Source organism: Papio anubis, chromosome 19 (assembly GCF_008728515.1).
Source record: "Papio anubis isolate 15944 chromosome 19, Panubis1.0, whole genome shotgun sequence".
Taxonomy (NCBI): Eukaryota; Metazoa; Chordata; class Mammalia; order Primates; family Cercopithecidae; genus Papio; species Papio anubis.
In genome coordinates, this window is record NC_044994.1 from 27,967,663 (window position 1) to 27,990,763 (window position 23,101).

Genomic DNA, 23,101 nt, shown 5'->3' on the forward strand with positions numbered 1-23,101 from the left:
AGACTCTCTTCTTTAGACAGGCTTCTCTGAGCCCTCTTTTCAACTAGGCCTCATCCTTGGGCTGTCTTTGGCTTTGCCTAGCCCAACTAGGCCTCATCCTTGGGCTGTCTTTGGCTTTGCCTAGCCCAGTTTTAGCAAGAATCCTGCTAAATCAGTTTAGTGGGAATTCCCCACCCTTGATATCTGACCACTCTGGCCTGCCTTCAGCAAGAATCCTGTCAAAGTCAGTTTAGCAAGAATCTCCCTATCCATGATGTCTCCTCTTGGTAGTTTTCCATCCACTATCCCCCTCACTCTGCTCACTGGCTACAAAGCCCCAGCTGTCTTTGCTATATTGAGGTTAGCCCAATCTCTCTCCCTTATCGTGATAGTCTTGACACCTATAGCAATAGTCCCGAATAGAATTTTCCCTACCGTTGTAACGTGTAATTTTTTCTTTAACAATATAAACACTTTTCTAATACATCTTTAGTTGTTTATGTTCATTTGAAGGCAGCTTAGTCAGTCTAAGACAGACTTACTTTGATAGCTGCTTTCACTTACGATCCTTTCTTGAAGTGGCATGTAGGTACTAGAGTTAAAGAAGCCCTGATCTGTGAATTCACTTCATGAAATGTAGAAAACACAAATGACCCGATCTCCAAAATTACATACAAGAGGTCCTTTCAGCCTCAGTTGGGTCTTCCTGTAATGACTTAATGCATAGTTGTAAGTACAAGATGTATATAAATCATTTTCGGCCAGGCATGGTGGCTCACCCCTGTAATCCCAGCACTTTGGGAGGCTGAGGTGGGCAGATCACCTGAGGTCCGGAGTTTGAGACCAGCCTGGTCAACATGGTGAAACCCCATCTCTACTAAAATTACAAAAATTAGTTGGACATGGTGGTGCGCGCCTATAATCCCAGCTACTCTGAAGGCTGAGGCATAAGAATCGCCTGAACCCAGGAGGCAGAGGTTGCAGTGAGCCGAGACTGGGCCACTGCACTTCAGCCTGGGTGACAGAGTGAGACTCTGTCTCAGGAAAAATCAATCAATCAATCAATCAATCATTTTCTCTGAAATAATTCCAAATCTTTTATTTTTCTCAAGGATGGAAATTATAGCAAAACTTTTAGAACTGACATATTCTTTTATAAATTGGGCATCCCAAAATGATGGTTTACAAACCTTGGGTATGGTCCTCTGTTGTCAATATTAACAGACAAAAGAAAATGCAATAGTATAGGTGTTTAAAGTACACAGTTTTCAATATATTCAGTTCAACTTTAAGCCCTTTTTAGCCCAGTCTTTATATGAAAGCTTTTAAATTTATCTATTCAGAGCTATCAGCTTTTTAGAGAATATTTTCTTACCAACTTTAATATGAAATCACACACCCCAGTATACCAAATTATGTTTACATTTACAATATTTAAAGCATGTTTTAAAATCCTTAACTTTTAAAGATACAATAAAATCTCTAACATATCAATAGATCATATGTATTTCAAATTAGTTATTGCATTATTTCATTCTGGACTTAGGAAAAGATCACACAAAGCTTATGGGACAATTGGGTAGTAGTATTAAGTATCCATGTTTTGGATTTTTGTTTCGATATCTTGGAATTACATTTATAGCATATAGATCTAAATAATTCTCCCTGTCAGTCTTAGTGTATCATAGTACTAGCTACCGTTCTTCATATACCCTCAGGGAAACCTGGGAATGATACTTGATACTTGGTATTGAAATAGAATTGTATGTGATTCGTATAAAAAGACTAGCCTAGGTGCACTCCAGCCTAGGTGACAGAGCAAGACCTTGTCTCAAAAAAAAAAAAAAATTTTTTTTTTCCCTCTCTAAAGCCTCACCCTTTCCAACAGACCTACCCTAAGCTTAACCATGTAAACTTAACATGCATTCAGATTCATTTGATGCATTCAGATTTACACTGGGCAAAGACCATTAACAGCACAAACCTTTTTTTTTTTTTTGAGGTGGGAGTCTCACTCTGTCATCCAGGCTGGTGTGCAGTGGCACGATCTTGCCTCACTGTACCCTCTGCCTCCCAGGTTCAAGCAATTCTCCTGCCTCAGCCTCCCCAGCCTCCCGAGTAGCTGGGACTACAGGCATGTGCCACCACGCCTGGCTATTTTTTTTTTTCTTTTGGTATGGGGTTTCACCATGTTAGCCAAGACAGTCTTGATCTCCTGACCTTGTGATCCACCTGCCTCAGCCTCCCAAAGTGCTGGGATTACTGGCATGAGCCACCGCACCTGGCCACAGCACTAACTTTTGGTAGTGCTTTATAGTTTACAAAAAGTATGTTTATATATACTGTCTCATCCTGTTTAGCTTTCATTTAATTCATCAGTATGTTGAGACAGGTTTTCAAAAAAGAACTTTTAAAAGTCTTTTTCATTGTTTATTTGACCCATGGTCAGTTGATCAACCTTCAGAAATGAGTACATATGTCATTCCTAGAGCTATAAAGCACTATCCATCTATTTCCCACAGATATCAACCATCCTTTCCTCAGTGTTGTGTACCTTTTTCACACCACTTGTGTAGAACTTATGACATTATTTAAGCATCTGTCTCCTACATTAAATTCTGAGTTCTATGAGGGCAAGCTGTATCTCACTCATCTTTAAATCCTTTCTTATGCTTCTATAATGTCTGCCACATAGTAAAGGCTCGACATATCCATTCAACAACCTTAGAAACTATGCTTGCTATACTGAATGGGTAAGAGGTGTTTATTTAGATACTCTGACTTATTAACTGGACTTCTGACAACTTAGGTCCATAAAATGCAGAAAAGCTGAGAAGAATTTTTCAACGGGTACCCTTAGGAAACCACAAAAGCCGAGACCATGTTCCTCTTACTGTTCACTATAGTTCAGTTGGCACCACTTCTGAAGCTGAAAGCAACCCATCAAACTTTTCACCTAGACAGATAGCAAAGAAATGTATTTTAACTCCTGTTCCAACTCCAGTCAACTTGGTAATGGCTATCTGGAGTGCTGATTGTATTCAGGCTTCCTAGAATTAGTGATGTAGGCCATAAGCAAGAGACAGAGGAATGTAAGATGAGAAGGGCATATATGGCATACACCTGTCACCCTTCTCTGAAGGGATGATGGCATGGGTTCAGACACAATGCAAATCTGTAGAGTTCTTTGATACACTATTGTCCAAAGTAAAGAGAACTGAAGATGCTACAATTTTGAGTTTATAACTAAATTTTGTTGGCTTTTATTGATAAGTTCAGATGGTATGTATGTCTAAAGACTAAGATTATTTTTTAAATCAGAACACATCTGCAAACAATTATTGAAGTCATGTTTCAATTTTATCCTTCGGAAAACAAAAGTACACTGTGTGGATTTTTAGAAGATATAAAATACTATTTTAATTTCATTAAGTAGCATATAAAGAAGTCTGTGCATCTTTAACGTATTTAAAAAACAAATGAGATTTCTAGTACAGAATGAAGGAATTCTAAAGGGCTTACAGAAGCTATCTAAATCCACGCAATGTACTAAGTAACTTAGGTCCATAAAATGCTGCAAAGGTGAGGAAGAATTCTGCAATGGGTATTCTTAGAAAACTACAAACTCTTAGAAAACTACAAACTCAAAGAGCACGATCCTCTTACTGTTCACTATGAATGTTCTAAGTAATATATATTATAACGAAGATGGAAGCCAAATCAGAGTCCAAAACAAAATGAAACTGAAGAATATTTTAACCAAATGATGTATAATGATGGCAATAACTTTCCGTAATAAAAGTATTTAGAATTTGTAAAATGATAGATAACAAACACTTAATATGTTCATTGTATCTAACCTCATTATAGTATTCAAAGGTTATTAACTGCCAAAAATATATGTAATGAATATTTTATTTCATATATGACTACAAGTAAGATAACAGCTGAAAATAAAATTGCTTAACTATTCCCCTGGGTTATCTAAAAAAGCTATTGTTTCACTTTATAAGAACTTATAAACTAATTTAAATATTAAAAATATACAGCTTTTTAAAAAATTCATATTCTGAAAACACTTTCCTTATATTTTAAAAAATTAAGCTTTCTGTTTCTAAGTGGTATTCTTCAAAAGAGATGCCCTTAAAAAAAAAAAAAAAAGATTTTTCTAACCCAAAGCTTTATGCCATACTGCAAAAACTGGTTAAAATTATATTTTAACCAATCAATAAGTTCATCACTAGCAGTTAGCTTCCTACTGGTTCCTGGAAGGAAAATTATGCTCAAGTGGAAAAAGATGGTGCTTTATGCTACCGGTATAAAATTTTACCACAACTATAACTGTTCTGTTCCATCAATGGATATAAAAGAAAGAAAGGAAAGAGACAGAAACTAGAAAGAAGTTGCAATCTTTCTTCATCATGCTAGCCAACACATAAAGATACTAGAAACTCAAACAGGGAGAATGCTAAGCACCGATGACATCTGCCTGTACTTGGGCATCCACAGCTATTAGCTATATAGGGATCCAAGGAATTAGACATGAAGCTCACCAGAGGTCCTGCAGCACTCAAACACCAGCTCGGAACGCAGAATGCAAACAGAATTTAACCTACCACAGTTTACCACATTCCTGCTGCAGCCTAGCAACTCAAATCACAAAACCACAACCCAGGCACCACTTCCCACCTTATGGAAGTATAATGAAATTACACAAAAGTACCTCTAAAAGAATCAAATAGCATTGTGAGCACTCTGCTAATCTTGTACTTTTTCTATAAAAATACAAGATTTTATAACTTAAATATCAAGAGCTAGAAAAGACAATAAATACTAACACAGTATTTTGAAAAAGCCATGTTTTAATGTATGATTTAAACTTCTTAAAATTTCTCACTTATCTTGTTTTTCCATTAAGTAACATGAAATTTCCTTCACTGAACAAAGAAATATGACTTTAAAAAGATTATAAAACTGGCTTGGTGTGGTGTCTCACACCTATAATCCTAGCACTTTGGGTGGCCAAGGCAGGAGGATCACTTGAGGCCAGAGTTCGGGACCAGCCTGGTCAAAATAGGAAGACCCCAACTCTATTTAAAAAAAAAAAAAAAAGATGATAAAACTAACGACACAATACCTGTACAACTGAATTTTTAAAGACATATCTGAATAAACTTAATGGCTCTGGACCACAATATCATTTACATTAATTCAAAATTTCAGTTTTATACTTTTTCCATGAAGCACAGAACTCAGATATATGTATAATTCTATGGTTCACTGCAAATTCTACTTTAGTCCATGATCCATTTATCGAAGAGACATTAAAATACAGTTTCCATTTTTTTATGTCATCCAAAAAACCTGTGGTGGTATAATCATACCAAGGGCTACTGAGTCTTTTATGGTAAGGCAGATGATGGTCAGACCCCAAAATGCATTTCTGTTTCTCTTTCACTCTCCCATCCTCAGAAGAATCATAAGAACTGTGCTAGACAGAGAAATGAAATAAGAAAATATAGAGGAATTTTCCCAGGTGGACAACGGGGTTCTTAAGTTTAAAATAAGGAAGATGAGGAGGAAGAGCATCAGGAAGAATAGCTAATACATGCAGGGCGACGGGTTGATAGGTGCACCAAACCACCATGGCACGTGTTTACCCACGTAACAATAACAAACTTGCACATCCCGCACATGCAAACTTAAAAATAAGGCAGATGAAAAGCATTTTTTTGGCTTGTCAGGAAGGCCTGCTATTACAATTGCTTTTGTTGGAACAAAAAGTCCTTTTAAAACCTCTAAAGGTTTGCCATATGTGAGAAGAAGTCTATTTGAGGTAACATGTTGGATGCCTAGAACAGTAGTTCCCAAAACAGACCTGGAACTCAACAGTGCGTTTAGCTGACGTCTTGCTTTTTAGTTTGAATACTTGGATAACATTAATTTCACTATCACATGAAATGTTATGCAAAATATAGACTTGGTGATAGTGGAACTGCAAAACAACACATCAGTGTAAGAGGCAGCATCACGTAGTGGTTAAGGAGCACCAGCTTGGAGTCAAACTTGGAGCCAGGTTTGAATCTCATCTTCACCATCTACTCGTGCAGAGTCACACAGAACTTAAATTATTTTCGTTGCCCAGATATAAAAGTGGAATAATCAGAGTATTTACCACAAAGGATAAGTGAGGTGCTTAGAACAGTTTCTGGTGCACAGTAAGTACCATATATGTGAGCTACCATTATTATCTGTTAGAAACCATACATTGCTTTGTAGGGCATGTTTCTCAAAGTGCAGTCTATGAATTACCTGCATTAGAATCATCTGGGTAGCTTGTTTAAAATGCAGATTTCTGCATCTATCCCAAATCTTCTGAAACAGAATCTATGGGTATGGGTTCCACTGTATAAAACCTACTACTGCAGAGGCAAAAAAGTGGATGGGAATGGGAAGTATCTGAATTCAGATAAAGTGACCAGATGCCACCCAGGAATAGAGAACCAGGGGTACCGGCCAGAGGACTGCATCTCCCCAACTTTTTAGATGGTAAGAATCACAGAAAATTTTCTCACTAGGTATGTATCCTTTTTGTAAACGCTCCAACTGAGTTTATCAAAAATTATGGCAAACACTGCCCTGGAGATTCTCACAGATTTCCAGTATTTTCAATTTTGCTTTAAATTCAAGGAGTGGTGAAAGGGCATAGGCTCCAGGAGGTTGAAAGTACCAATTGAATCTGTTCACTCAAAAGCACTTAATAAAGCACTACTAAGCAGTGGACCAGAAAAGAATATGTGGTCTTGTTCTTTTCCCATAAGGAACTTGCTATATAATGAATTGTAAAAACCATACTTTATTATTTTGTTACCTGGAATTTGTTTAGAGCAGTGGTTGTCAGAATGTGGTCCGTAACCCCAGTGGCATCAGCATCAAGTTGTTTGAACTGTAAACCATCAGGCCTTACCCCAGACCTACTGAATCAGAAGCTCTGGGAGTGGGGCCCAACTCTCTGTAGTTTATAAATCCTCTAGGTCAGGGCTGTCCAATCTTTTGACTTCCCTGGGCCACACTGGAAGAAGAATTGTCTTGGGCCGCACATTAAATACACTAATGATAGCTAAATGAGCTTTAAAAAAAAAATCTCTTTATGTTTTAGTTTACAAATTTGTGTTGCACCACACTCAAAGATGTCCTGGGTCACGTGCAGCCCACAGGTTGGACAAACTGGCTCTAGGTAATTCTGATGCTCGCTCAAGTTTGGGAACTACTGGCCACGTAATCTCCTCCTTCAGCAGTCTCTCTACCATAACATCAGAATTACTTCCAGTACTTTGCTTCCCTCCCAGTCCATTAATCTTTCCCCTTCCCACCCCACATCCAATGAATCAGATTCACAAAACAACCTACACATTTCAAAAAGAACATAAAACTTTATTAAGAACATCTTATACTGTCATCAGATACAGCCAAAGAAAAACAGGTAAACAAACAGGGAAAGTTCATCTTCCCATGTGCTATTGCCACCTCAAAACAGACTCCTGTGTGGATGGCTGGAACAACAGTTGGCAACAAATGCTCTGTATAAATAATTCATTAAGTAACACAATGTTTCCTTTCTATACAGAGAAGAATTGGGCTTACATTTTAAGCTTTGATATAGTGCAACAACTATGAAACAAGACTACATCTTTAGGAGCTATTTCTTAATAGAATACAAAGCAGTTTAGTAGCTTTATGTTATTTCAGATAATGTAATTTTTTTAATGAAAAGTTCAGAAAGGACATTCTAACTTTCCCAATTAGTTGTATTTGTACTGTTGAGTTTTTTCTCTCTAAAGATTTCTCAGAATCAGTTCAGTAACTATACTTTAAAAAGATGAGCTGCTCATCTATAGTGATAATTGACAACTTAGTTTTGTGATTTTGCAAATCAAGATGTCTAGGTCATCCCCACTTTTGCTGATTCTGAAAGATTTCTTATAGAAAAACCCTGATTCAGAGTGCATGTGAGAGGAGGTACCAAAATAGCTGCATCTGGACAGGGAGGTTGGCTATTGAGCACAGCTGATTCTCTGATTCCTGGTTCCCCTCTATGGTCCTTTTACTTACTGTAGTGGTGGAAGGAGAGAAGGAGCACCCGGGAATCTGTTCAGATTGCCACTCCAGACAGCTCTCTGCACTGTATGTGGAGAAAAGAGTGATGGTATCCATTCAAACCATAGTAGCCCTACGGCACCATGCTTTTCTCTTGAGGGGCCAGACCAAACTGCACTCAAAGATGCATGATTTGCCTCAGGTACACAGTGGAGAAAATGCTCATGATTTACAATTTGGTATTATAATACCCCCAACTAATCCCATTTCTTGAGAAAATGAAGTCTTCCTTTTAGGAAGAACGTTTGCTGCTAAGGCTTACCATGTTAATTATCACACGGCTGAAAAGATGACTTCTAAATCAGACTGTATTGTCTGTGTTCAATTAATAAGTTAACCAACAACTGAAGTTTGTGGAGGATTGGTCGAGGGGTGGGATTCAGGTTTTTGAGTACTATCACTTATCACAAATCTCATCAAGCTTTTTAAAAAAATAATGCATTTTTATCATAAATATTTAGAGCAGATACTGGCATTAAAATCAGTATCTAAGTCAGAAGTCTGTCTGAAATGGTGAAAATATTTCAACAAACTTCTAAAAGATTTCAAATCTTCCCAGGAGTACATAGTTTATAAATTAGTTTTAAATGGAAAAAAATATATATTTTGAATGGATAAATCACCACATTAGCAGATCATAAATAAGGTCAAGAGATTGAAAATAAGTTAACATACAAGTTTTTGCTTTCACATTAATAAAAACTTAGTATACTTTCATAACATGTACAACCAGGTTTCATAATTGTGCAATTGTCACCTCCCCACTCGGCTGAATCTTTTTCTTCAATTTCCTACACCTAGGGACAGAGGTACACAGCACAGGCAGACATCCCAGGGTGTGAGTGTGGCTGCTGCATGCTGTGTTCTACTTAGAGCGGTGTTACAAATGTTGGTCAAGATCTAGGATTAGTAACCTGTGAACCACGTTACAAGTAAAGGACATTCATGGTTAAGTGGATTCAGTTCCCAGGTGAGCTATCAGCGGTAGTGTTAGGGAATCTACTATTCTTTCTGTGAGAAAATGCACCCCAAGTCCCAAAAGTTGACTAAAAAACTTTGGAATAAGCCATGTATTATTAGTAGTGCATGGAGGGGCACTACTTATATGTGTCTCTGTTTTGGAGAGAGGTCAAATTGTTAAAAGAATTATTTGCAGAACTACTTGGCTATTAAAAATAAATGTCTGCCTTCTTCATATGTAATTCATTTTAACTACAATTTCTAATACTGAGAAAGAAACAATGAAGCCATTCAGACTAGAGAGACATAACTGGCTTGTGGGATTTTCAAGATGTTTTATTGACTACCTAATTTGAATCTACTTACAAGGAGAAGAAAAATGTCTACTATGTAAAGCAATGAATGAAAATAAACGTTTATCCTAAGTCATTATTAAGTACAAATCCACAGCTTAACAACGTGTTTTTAGAAGCAGGAGAGCATGCAACTGCTCTAACACACAGGGTTAGAAATAAAAGGTAAAAGTACATTTGTTTTGGTAACTGTAAATATACAAATATAAAATTTACCATATCTACCCTGTAGTGTGGCACTGCTTAACTGCCAAATACACAGTCATTCAAAAACCTTAAGGAAACATTTAAAATGTCTCAGGCTACTTTACTGAACATTAACGAATATTGTGTTCTTGAGCTATTAGAGCTAAAAATACTATTTTTTAAAGTTATATGAGTAAGGGAATAATAAAAGTATCATTATTTCATGTGTCTTTTAATCCCATAGATGGCTTTTTGTTAAAGGGATCAATTATGTTAAAAGGAACTGATTTGACAAACTGAAACCAGTTCCAGAACCAAAGTTGTCCTCTTGGTAGAATGTCAAAATTTATATTATTTCCAAAGTATTTTCATTATTAATCTACTCAAATAATTACAAACAGTTTAATCAAGGGAGTCACTATTTAACATTTTTAAAATCTACACTGGCAGTTGGAATGGAACTTTTACAATGCTATTAAGGAACAGTTTTCTAGACTTTCATCTGCCCCTCAAAGTGACTTCTATGTTGAATGTTAAATTACCGACCTCTAAGAAATCAAAGGCATGTAGAGACACAGAATAGATATTTTGTTTGGGGAGAAGGGTAAAGATTATGTTGGAACATTTAGTCCCTTCTACAATCAAGTCCTAACTATACCATAATAAAGTCTCAATCAACTCCTAATTAGTTCTTCCCCTTTAGGAATTACATAGTATACAGTGATTAGATGCTGAAGAAAATAAAGAAAAACAATGGAAAATACCTGAAGAAATAGAAACAAGGGATTTCTCACAAGGCCCCAGATCAAAAAAAAAAAAATTTACAAAAAGATCTTTTGAAAATAATCACTATTTGTGAGCTTATTAATACACACAAATCATCACTTTGTTCAAATCAAGTCATGTTAATTTACCAATAAAATAGTAAACAAACCAACATTTTAAACAATTTTATAAATTACTCGTTGTTCCTTTTGTTAGTGTTTCTTTCTCAACAATATACAAAAATAACACTACAGGACTATCCACCTAACCTGTCTCCATCTCTTGCAAAGTCCTGGGACCTGGGAAGAGGCTGGTCCATCAATCTTCACTGTAGATGTCTCCCGCAAAGGGCAGGTGCATGTGGCTGCCAGTGACGTTGGGCAATCGAGATAAGTCTGGCAGGTTCTGGATCCGGGACCTGAGTTCTTTGCGCACCAGGGAAACTCTGGCTAGCTTGCGCTTGTACTCCTGTAACATCAAACCACTTTCATTAGCATTCAGGGATTGAAAGAACTTCCTAGCTAATAATGACCTACATCAAGTTAATGCCATATTTAAAAAGGTTATTCCAGTGTGAGTTTTCGCATCAAAAGATGAGCTTTGGAAATACATAACTAGTAAACTATTATTATTAAGAAAAACCACAATCTTTAGCTGTTGCTTCACATCAGTAGAAAGAAGACTAACATTAATATGCTTAACCTCGACATATAAGATGTTCAGTTATTCTTGAGTTTGGGCAAGAACAAGTACATATTTATTTTCACAAACCTTAACTAAAATTTGGTAAGAACATCTATGAAAACTCAGTAAGAACAGCAAGAGTCTGTGCTGTCTGAAGCAGGACTGCTCCCTTCCTGTGCCCTCCCATCTAAGCAAGGAGGGTCCACTCCAGACTGCTGCAGCCAAGAATACAGGATCACTCTCCCTACAACTCCCAGCAGGAGGGCTTTATTCCCAGAAAGAGTGCCTCTCATCCTACCCCAGCTACCTGGTGCTGAAGCTAAGTCCTGAGATAGAGCAGGCAAGAGCCTGGGGAATCCCTCCTGCCCAGCCCCTACTCTTGGAAAAGAAGTTCTTTCTTATGCATGGAGGACTGAGAATACTTGGGCCCTGATAAGCCTCACCCCCAACTCATGAGGAGGTGGCTCCACAGAAGAAGAGGCAAGCCAAGACAGCCTCAGGCTGCTGCACCCCTCCCTTTCTCCAACAGCTCAGCACCCACAGCAGGGTATCACTCAGAGAAAAGCTTCCCACTATACCCATCTCAGTTCCACGGTCCTGACTCAGAGATTTGGTCTGAAGGAAGTAGCAGGCAGTAAAATAGATATGTCCATGGCAATTCACTACTACCACAGTGCATGGCACAAAGCAGGGAGATTCAGGCTCTTTCCAAATGTCACAGGTAAGTCCTGAGAGGACCATCCTAGCGAGTGCATAGATGAGGAAACACCTAAGGAAGAAACCCAGCTAGGAGTTTACTGCTACTCTTCAGGAAAGAAAGGACTAGGGCCTGAACCAAACCAACAGTAGTAAGGATAGAGCAATGTCCTTTATAAACTACATTATATGTACATAATACCTTAATTTCAAAGACTAAAACAATGTTTAGAAAGAAAAATCAGCAGGAATTGGCTGTGGTTCTGCTGTGAGGAATAATGAGGGTTCAGGCTTCAAAAGCAGGTGGATATCAGGGCCATCATCTGAGATAGCAAAGACAGGGGCACAAACTCCTTTGGAGAAGGATACAGAGTTCATTTTTAAGCATGTTAAGTGTGAGTTATCCATGGGATTTCTAGTAGGCACCTGGAAATGTGATTACAGTATTCTCAGCTACAAATAAAAATTTAGGCTTTATAACTGACAAATTCTAGCTAAAACCAAGAGAAGAGTATGAGCCACTTAGGTTTATATAAATAATCTACATTTCTCAATCATTTTGCCCCTCCCTTCTCTACTCTTCTGCACATCTACCATGAGCCAAGATTTTGTCAAACTTTATTTTTTGTGGTTTTAGTAAAAACATACATATAATGAATCTATCTGATTTTCTATCTTTTCCATCACACCACACTACCTCCCATGATTCTAATGTGTCCACCCAAAAGATGGCATGACCCCCCTCCCTCTCCTGGTTAAGAATCACAGTACACACAGGAAGGAAGAGAAGTGAGCTAATAGCAAAATGCAGAAATGTCACCAATGTTGAAAAGGATCATGAAAAGAGCAGTAAAAGAGTAGCAGATACCAGGATAGAGAAGTGAGCATGTATCTGGAAAGTTTCCAACTTTTTTCTTATGAAAATACTGGCTTGCTGAACAGATGCTTTGGATGTGGTAACTATAATCCAACCCTTCAAGAACAATACCACTCACATCCATTATCTGAATAACTCAGTAACTATCCTTAACTAAGAATATCTGCTTTTTTTTTTTTTTTTGAGACGGAGTTTCGCTTTTGTTGCCCAGGTTGGAGTGCAATGGTGCCATCTCAGCTCACCGCAACCTTCACCTCCTGGGTTCAAGTGATTCTCCTGCTTCGGCCTCCTGAGTAGCTGGGATTACAGGCATGTGTCACCATGCCCAGCTAAGTTTTTTGTATTTTTAGTAGAGACGGGGTTTCTCCATATTGGTCAGGCTGGTCTCGAATTCCCGACCTCAGGAGATCCACCTGCCTCGGTCTCCCAAAGTCCTGGGATTACAGGCATGAGCCACTGCGCCCGGCCTGCTCTCCAAGATCTTATAAAAGAATACAATAACAAATTCATTGTAATTTGATATTTGAAAAAGGTTCACCTACAGCATTTCATATTTGAAGTTTCCCACTTCTTAAGTGTGGGCTGTGTGTGATAACTGACTTCCGAAGAGTACAGTATAAAAAGGAGGGAAAAAAGATCAACTTTACAGAGGAGAAAAATGACAATACCTAAGCCATGTGATAAAGGCCCTATCAACACTATCACTGAGGTTGACAGTATTTCCTTTGACATGAGACGAAAATGGCATTCTCCTTCTACGGTCTTCCTCCCTGAAACATATGACTCCACTTTAGCTGTGAGAAAAACATCAGAAAATCCCAACTGAGGGACATGACCAGTAGCGCTGAAAACTATCAAGGTCATCAAAGACAAGGAAAGCCAGAGGAACTGTCACACCCAAGAGAAGCAGAACAACCAAATCTAATGTGATATTCTGGATGGGATCCTGGAACAGAAAAAAGGACATTAGGTAAAAATTAAGAAAATCTGAATAAAGTATGGCCTTTAGTCAATAATGTATCAATATTGGTTCACTACTTATGACAAATGTATCATACTAATGCAAGATGTTACAATAGGGGAAACTGGATATGAAGTGTATGAGAATTTTCTATACTCTCTTCATAGTTTTTTGGTAAACCTAAAATGATTCTAAAATTAAAACTTAAAAAAAAAAGTCTGATGGACAAATTAAACATTTTCCCAGATTATCAAAGCTGTTTTGCATAATTCTTAATCTTCACAAAAATGTTAAAACACAGGCATCATTATTCCTGTTCCATAGATAAGAAAACTGAGGCTTTGAAAACTGAAGATAACACGCTGGTTTCCCTTCAGGTAATACAAATCTTCCAACTTTTACTAAAAACTGAACATAAACTGCTCAAGGTTCATTAACACCAGGCACCATGTAACATAATTGATTTTGATACATCAAAATTGATGAATAAATTAATACATCTTAGTTATTTCTGGTCAAATGATACAACATTTGCTATTCAAAAAGATAAAACCAAAAACATTTTGAGATGTTTTGCAGAGTAGCAGTTGTATTATCCACTGTGATGCAACTTGGTTAAAAATACTGGCCAGGCACAGTGGATCACACCTGTAATCCCAGCATTTTGGGAGGTCGAGGTGGGTGGAATGCTTGAGCTCACGAGTTTGAGACCAGCCTGGGCAATACGGTGAAACTTCCTGTCTGTACAAAAAGTACAAAACTTATCCAGACATGGGTGACATGCACCTGTAGTCCCAGCTACACAGAAGGCTAAAGTGGGAGTCACCTGAGCCCAGGAGGTCGAGGCTGTAATAAGCCATGATTGTGCCACTGCACTCCAGCCTAGGCAATACAGTGAGACCCTGTCTCAAAAAATAAAATAAAATAAAAAATAAAATAAAATAGAAAGAAATATCTGTATTTAAGATTACAAATAATGTATGGCCACTACAGCAAATATATTAGTTATTTTAAACTATATAGAATTTTTATGATATTAAGCCCAACATGAACAAAATTCCCTTAAAGTCAAATACAGTAAAAATTCCTATTTAGAATCTTTTGTTCAAGATTTTCCTCCTTTACCTGTCCAGGATTCCAATTTCTTTCCATATTTCCAAGTGCCAGCTGAAACTCTACATTGAACCTTCCCTAATGCCTTTTCCCATATCTAAACTTTCACTATTTTCTGACCATGTAACAATGTATTGCTTTAACATCCTATTGACCATTCACATATCACATATATAGAAAACACTTTTTTAAAAAAACTGATGAATGAAATGTCAAAAAAGAGGGAAAAAATTCTATCATTTGAATGGTTAAACCTCTTTCACACACGTGTATATACATATGTCTCTCTTAAGAAATGCAACATTCATAAGCAAAACATTCAATATCCAACATTCATAAGCAATTTATTTATATTGACTTAGCTACATGCCTTTAAAAATTATTTTTGGAAAGCAGAGAATGTAAATAAAAGGAATGTAACTGAGTATCTATTCTACTACAAATAAGATCAGCAAAGAAAACCAACTTTGTATGTTTTTCCTCTACTACAAATTTTGCTCTTCTTTCCATCTTACCTATCTTTAGTCAAAAGCTACTTGAAGTTTTTAAATTGGGGCACAACATAAAACTCGTTACTAAGAAGATACTTCAGTTAGTATATATGTGTATCCATCCGTGTAACCAACACCTAGATCAAGATACAGGCTTTTTCAGAACCCCAGAAATTTTCCTCATACCACCTCTCCCAACTTTTAATCACTATTTTCCAAACTTCAATTAGTTAACTACCATCCTTCATAATGTTCTTTACCACGACTCACTTACACTATTTATATAATATTTAAATCAACTCATTTTTTAACATCTTCATTCTAAGAAATAATATCCATGCAATCACAGGTTTGTCGTGCTCATTTTGGTTTTGACTCACACATCAAAATAAACGTAACTAGGGCCAGGTGCGGTGGCTCACGCCTGTAACCCTAGCACTTTGGGAGGCCGAGGCAGGCGGATCACCTGAAGTCACGAGTTCAAGATCAGCCTGGCCAACATGGTGAAACCCCGTCTCTACTAAAAATACAAAAATTAGCTGGGTGTGGTGGTGGGCACCTGTAATCCCAGCTACTTGGGAGGCTGAGGCAGAAGAATCACTTGAACCTGGGAGATGGAGGTTGCAGTGAGCCGAGATTACACCGTTGCACTTAAGCATGGGCGACAAGAGCAAAACTGTTTCAAAAAATTTTAAAAAAGTAACTATTAAAATAAATGTTATCAGGTGGCACCATGGCATGGGTGCATTTGGGAACCAATGCTTTACCTCATTCTTTTTACTCTGTTGACCTAAGCCACTTTACTTCCCGTTTTCCTCATTCAACAAGGCCCACCTTTCTGTCCTTAATTTACCCTTTACTTGCCACCAGTGTCATCACTACCACCCTAAAGTTTGTTATCACCTCAGTCATGAGCAACCCTCATGTCAGTTTCTGCAGTTCCAGCTTCATACCAAGGCTCAATTCCACTGATCATATCCAAGCCCCTCCACTCTTCAAAATTTTGCCCACGGTCATGAGCCAGGCAAATTTTCACTTTGCCTAAAACTTTTCCACTGTTCTTACCATCCTTACTTTAGGCTCCTAGCTGAAACTATGTCTGTACTGTTTGGTTGTTAATACGTGTAAGCCTCTGTCTTGTCTTTCCAAGGGCCGAAGCCTTCTTTACACTGCTATACTTCAGCACTAGTGAACTAGGAGGTGTGATTTGCCTTGTGTGCACTGCAAGTGGGCTACAGCTTCTTGAAATCTGAACCACCATTACAGATTTCTTTACAGTTAGGATCCAAATTTTATATATTGTTCAAGACCTACATTAAGACTAAACACTGCCATGGAATCTTTTCTGACTCTGGCCTCAAGCTAACTTCCTAAGATATGCTACTACATGAGTTATTTCTGAATTACTACTGGATTGTTTTCTAATTTCATACCCATAATTAGGAGAAAACACACTTTCTATGTATCGACATTACTTGCAGTGTCCAGCAGGGGACTGAGTATTAACCAGTACGCCCCAGTCAACACTCCATGAAGTCAGAAGATCTGGATGGAGTACTGTTTCCTCAATCTACTATCTATGTAACCCTGGGCAAGGACTCCCAAAGATTATCTAAGTAAGTATCAGATGTCTCCTTCATAAAATAAGGGTACTATTTTACAGTGCTGTGTGGCCAAACTGATGTGGAAATTTTCAAATTAGGAAATGCTATATAATTGTAGTTATCATTCTGAGATGATATCAGAATCACCTTGCAGTTAAGAACATCTAAGCGAATAAATTTCCTGAAATTTGTAATTCTTGTTCATTTTAGGACTGACCCAGATAGCTGTTCTAAACTTCTAGTTGCTTTAAATATATATTATTTCTGAAATTAAAATATTTACATTGCTACCTTTTTCTTGCAGATGCTGCTAATAATTCTGCTTTTATCTTTCCTACATAATTGTAACAAAAAAAAAAAAAAAAAAAGAGAGAATTTCAACTACATCCATACGGGTATTTTTAGTGGTCAATTAAAGGCTTTGGTCAATTCTAAGCATCATACTTACTGTATTGCAGACCTCTGGCTTCCTACCCATTTCTTGATAAAAACAGCAGAATTTGTAGAGAAAACAGGTACAAAGTTTGTTTTCTCTGGTGACCTCATTTATCTTTAGTATAATGTCCTTTGCCTCTTTTAAGAAGTTAACATACAAGTCTTTCTTAAGCCACTGCCTTCAATAGAACTATTAAGAAGCTTCAGTTCTCATTTTTAGGAGCCATCACCATTTACTTTTACTTCGTTTAGCATGTCCTGGAATTGGCCCTCTTTTCCAGATTAGAGGGAAAAACTAACTGAAGTATTAATCAAGATATAACACGCACACATCCATTTTCTTTTTTAATAAGGCCAAGAAATTCCATGACGCCAGGGAGTTTCTGAAACTGCAGACTAGTCAAGTCTGTTACCATCCCCGGGGACAGAGTGCAAAGGAGATAAAGATCTCAGTGGCTTGCCCTTACCTTCTGGGAAACAAATGCTCAAATTCAGCTTGGTCTCTAATCCTGGAATTGACAATTTTAAAAATATACCACTCCAATGTATTAAATCCTTTTTCATTTCTTTTTACAAGTTATCCTATACATCTCAGATGGAGCAGTCATTTTTTTCCCCTTGACTGCAGAAGTTTTACTTTAGTGTAAGTATCACCTAATGAACTGTCTCACTTCCTTTAGTTCATTTCATTCTCTTAAGAAATCTACCACTGCGAAGTTTCATTAATCTTCCAGATTGTTAACAAGCATGTGGAAAAAGATATTTATCAGGTTTTCAGCAAGGAATCCAATGCCTGACTGTCAACTGGGTTTTGAAAAACCGGTAATGTTAAATTATTAGGGTAGATGTTACAAATAAACTTTATATATTCCAAGATCTCATATACCACACTGTGACCCTAACCAAATAGCTACTACACTTTTCATCTTACTACATGCCAAACATTGTTCAAAGTGCTCCATTTAACCTTCACAGATAGAGATTATTACTAACCATGTATTACAGATGATGAAACTAAATCACATTTAACCACTGATTAAGAAACTTCACCCAAAGTCAACAGACAGGGGCCAAAGGGGGCTCCAACTTTAGATAATCTGTCTTCAGAGTCCTCATGCTTAACCATTATGCTAACCTCTCTCTCGTATCCTGGAATTATTTTGGGGGTGGGCATTCTGAAGATGTTATCCAAACGAAAGCTCAACTAAGGGATCAGCACAGTGACAGGAGAACTAGTTATGTTCCTAAAACTCAAAATCCAACAAGGAAACACTGTGACTTGTATCAGGTAGTCTACTTCTGTCCTTAAAACATCTCTGACATTCCTAGCAGTGAAGCAGAGTTGTCATTTTCCCATGAATAACAGCATATGGGCCCCACAATAAATTTTCTTAAACAAGAGTAATAGCAGCAACATAAAGACACTAGGGAAAAGGCAGCAAGGGGCTAGTTGAACCAGAAAAGGTGCCCAGTGTCAGGAAAGCTGAACCTCCTAATAATGTTTTGACCTTGAGGGTGGAAGGATGGAGCAGAGAGAGTAAGCCAGGAGCTGATAAGCAGCATTTAACTTTGGTTATTTCTGTTAAGAAATTTCAAATCAAGCAGAGAGAAAGAATTTAAAGAAATGACCCTCCATAATCAGTCTTTCTACATGTACTCATATTGAAATGAGGAAGTTAATACTGTTACCTTTGTTTTCTAAGTAACGTTTTAGCCTCACTCACTTAGTACATATATTAGTTAATAAAGAATCCCATTTCTCAGGGTCATAAATGTCATCTAATCTGGTGTTTCCCAAATTGGGTGTTCCATGAAACATCATTCCATAAGGTTTTAACAAGTAGGCCAAAAGTCAGAGATTCTGTGCTTATGTTTGTAAGCAAAAATAGGGTTCTTTGCTACAGGCCTGCTCTGATCCTCAGTATCTGAGCAGAGTGAAGTTCCAAGAGTACAATCCGGTTTGCAACATTCCTCAAAATCACTGAAATACATTTCTGCTGAACACTTACTACCATCTTACAGAGCTAACAGCTTATGTACCGAATACAGTTAGGCAAACATTGAATCCAGCATTTCTCGTCCTTGTTATTCAACCTCTTTTTGACCACCCCCAGCAGCAGCAAACTCACTAGTTTGTCTTTCACTTTTGAAAAATAATTTCATTGGGTATATAATTCTAAGTTGGTGAGTTTTTTCTTTCAGCACTTACCATCTATCTTCTTGCTTGCATGGTTCTCCTGAGAAGGCCGTAATTTATCTTTGTTACGCTACAGGTAAGGTAAGGTGATTCCCCCTCTGGCTTCTTTCAAGGTTTTACTTTGGTTTGCTGCACTTTGAATATGGCATGCCTAAGTAGAGATTGTAGGCATTTTGGTATCCTGCTTGGTGTTAGAGCTCTGAGTTTCCTGGATCGGTGGTTGGGTGTCTGTCACTAATTTTTAAAATTCTTGGCTATTTTTACTTCAAATATTTATTCAGCTTCATTCTCCTGCTTTCTAGTATTCCAAGCCCATGTGCATTATACCTTTCCAAATGGTCCCACAGTTCTAGGCTGTTCTGTTTATTTGTGGGGACTTCTTTTCCATTCTGTTTTCACTTTGCATTTCAGTTTGAGAAGTTTCTATAGACCTAGTCTTCAAGTTCACCACCTCCTTCCTTGGCAGTGTCCAGTCTGCTGAACTGCCCATCAAAGACACTTTTTTTTTTTCCCACAGTCTCACTCTGTCACCCAGGCTGGAGTGCAGAGGCACAATCACAGCACATTGCAGCCTTCACCTCTTGGGCTCAAGTGGTCCTCCCACCTAAGCTTCCCAAAGTGTTGGTTATTTTTTCCCCTAGCATTTGCTTTGGATTTTTTCTGGGCATTTCCACCTCTGTACTTATATTACCCACCTGTTCTTGCATTGTATCTACTTTTTCTGTTACACCCCTTTACATTTCAATTATTTTAAATTGTTGGTCTGATCATTTCAAAATTTGTGCCATATGTAAGTCTGGTTCTGATACTTGTTTTCTCTCTTCAGACTGTTTCTTGACTTTTAGCAGGCCTTGTAATTTTTTATTGAAACCTGAACATCAGGTAACAGTGAGGTAAATAGGTCAATAGTGTTATTAATCTAGCTAGGAGTTAGACTGTGCGTAAGATCTGCTATAGAGGTAGATGCCAGAGACTAAAACTCACAACTTCATTAAATAGCCCTTATACATTAGGAAGTTTTAAATGGCAGAGTGGTCTTGCTTGTCACCTGTAACACATCCACTTGTCCTAGTTCTGCTAGTAAACCCAAATCCTCTTTTCTGATAGCTTTCAAAGGTTCTGAAGATAGGTATTCACATAATTTATATCCCTCCCCAGATCTGATCTCCCCAGTTCCCTCAACCATTCTCCAAGGAACCTCAGTTCCATTTCCCTTTGTTCTTGTCTCTGCCTCTGGATACACTGTAGCAAGTTAATTCATTTTGGTAATATGGAATCCAGAGTTGAAGGTAGAAACCCTGCTGTGGTTTAACCAGCATCTGATGAAACAGAAGCTATCTTCCACATTCTGATCACTTAGTTTATTAGCGTAGCTTAACACTAAACAAGCTGCATCACCATGCTAATAGCTATACTTGTTCAGTGCTTTCTCCCATTAAGTGATGCCAAGCCAGGTCCAGACAATACTGATGCAAATTAACTTTGGAAAATCAAAATAAGGGAATTTATACTAGAAATGTTTAGGCAAAGAAAGGTATAAAGAAAGAAATGCAGTGTTTCACAGTGATCTCCATTCAATTTGCACTGGTTATAGACGAATGGTCTAACCTGTCAAGAACATTACTTGACAGAAAGGTACCTTAACCATGGTTTAAGTGAATTAGCTACTGATGGGTGAGTTTCAGAAGCAGAAGTTCTAAGTAAATTCGTGTGCATATGTGCATTTTTCAAAGCTGTTGGCAACTCAGAAAGTTAAAACTTCCATATTCTGCTTTTTGATATAACTGCTTTAAGAGGTTTGTATTTTAAACCTCTTCAGTGCAATGATATCAAAATATCAAAGTCTAAAGGTTTTTTTGTTTGGTTGGTTTTTTAAGAAAAGGTCTCACTCTGTTGCCCAGGCTGGAGTGCAGCAGCACAATCACAGCTCACTGCAGTCTCGACCTCCTGGGCTCCAGTGATCCTCCCACCTTTGCCTCTCAAGTAGCTATAACTACAGGTGCACACCACCAAACTTGGGGAGGGAGAGGGAGACAGACAGACAGACACAGAATTTTTCTTTTTTTTTTTTTTTTTTGGTAGAGACTGGGTTTCACCATGTTGCGTAGGCTGGTCTTGAACTCCTGGGCTCAAGTGATCCACCCAAAGTGCTGGGATTACAGGCATGAGCCACCATACCCAGACAAATTCTAGCTCTAACATGAATCTTACTTCAAAAGCTAGGAGGGGTTAAATACATTTAGAAGGTATTGTTACCAATGATAGCATTCCACCAATAAATCACAATGGCACACTGACAGACCTCCAATCTTACTTTCTTTTTTCCAAGATGGGTTCTCACTCTGTCACCCTGGCTGAAATGCAGTGGTACAGTATCAGCTTCCAACAACCTCTGCCTCCTGCGCTCAAATGATCCTCCTGCCTCTGCCTCCCGAGTAGCTAGGACTACAGGTGCACACCACCATACCCAACTAATTTTTTTATTTCTTGTAGAGACAAGGTCTTGCTATGTTGTCCAGGCTGGTTTGGAACTCCTGGTTTCAAGCAATCCTCCCACCTCGGCTTCCCAAAGTGCTGGGATTACAGGCATGAGTTGGCACCCAGACTCAATATTCTTTTCAGTAATCCACTGCCTGATTTTTTATGTAGGCCTAGTTCTTTCAATAAATCCAACAAGAATAACTTATTTATCCCCATGTGGATAAACAGACCTTTAAAAAGTTCCACTCTTATTTGAAATGAAAGAAACAAGAGATACCAGTCTGGCCAATATGGGGAAACTCTGTCTCTACTAAAAATACAGAAATTAGCTGGGTGTGGTGGTGTGCACCTATAATCCCAGCTACTGAGGAGGCTGAGGCAGGAGAATCACTTGAACCTGGGAGGCAGAGGTTGCAGTGAGCCAAAATCCTGCCATTGCACTTCAGCCTGGGCAACAGATCGAGACTCTAACTCAACTCAAAAAAAGAAAAGAAATAAAACAAATTAAAAAAATAAAAGACAATATAAATCTGGCTACCTATGTTAAGTTGAAGAAACTCACTTTCACAAACACTTTTTAAAAAATACAACCACATATTTGCAACTATTTAAAACAAAAAAACAGTGAAACAAAATATATGAAAATTTTAATAATGGTTTTCAGTGACTGCTGTAAATTTGTGGGCGGTTTTTCTATTTTTCAGTATTTTCCAAATTTTCTCTAATAATTATGTATTGCTTTCATGAAGGGAAAATTCTTAGCAAAAAGAGGCAAGGAAAGAAAATTTTAAACTCTGTATGTCACTTTCATAAGTTGAATTAAAGTACTCAGAAGTATTCAACTATGAGACAGAAATACGGAAAAAGTTAAAGGCACTGAATTTTAGAGCTAGGTCTTATAAATCATTAAGTTCGAAATCCACAGCATGAAAATGAAGAATGCCTTGATAGTATACAATTTATTCAAGTTCATAGAGTCACTTCTAGAACCCGTAACTCTCAATTCCCAGTTCATAATTTTACTCCATGTATCACTCACTGGAGACTAACCAAGATAGACAGCCAAGCAGGAATTAACTTTGTACACACAGCATGGCTACAACTGTGTTTTTGTTGTTGTTGTTTTTACAACTAGGTTTACAATGACATTTTTAATCATGAT

The 23,101-nt window shown here is 37.7% G+C and overlaps 1 protein-coding gene across 4 annotated transcripts in view; it reads right to left on the reverse strand.

The window, feature by feature from the left end:
• Nucleotides 1-7,388: 7,388 nt before the first annotated feature.
• RPRD1A (regulation of nuclear pre-mRNA domain containing 1A) overlaps nucleotides 7,389-23,101 on the reverse strand; it is a 73,706-nt gene continuing 57,993 nt past the window's right edge. For 2 of the 4 annotated variants that reach the window (XM_009192606.1, XM_031658789.1), the window contains 2 exons: nucleotides 10,670-10,868; nucleotides 7,389-8,161 (listed from right to left, as the gene is read on the reverse strand). In XM_009192606.1, coding sequence (XP_009190870.1) covers nucleotides 10,719-10,868 — 150 coding nt within the window. In that variant the 3' untranslated portion in view covers nucleotides 7,389-8,161; nucleotides 10,670-10,718. Of the gene's footprint in view, nucleotides 10,869-23,101 lie in introns of all 4 variants that reach the window. The other 2 variants (XM_003914308.2, XM_031658788.1) reach the window with 1 other exon arrangement.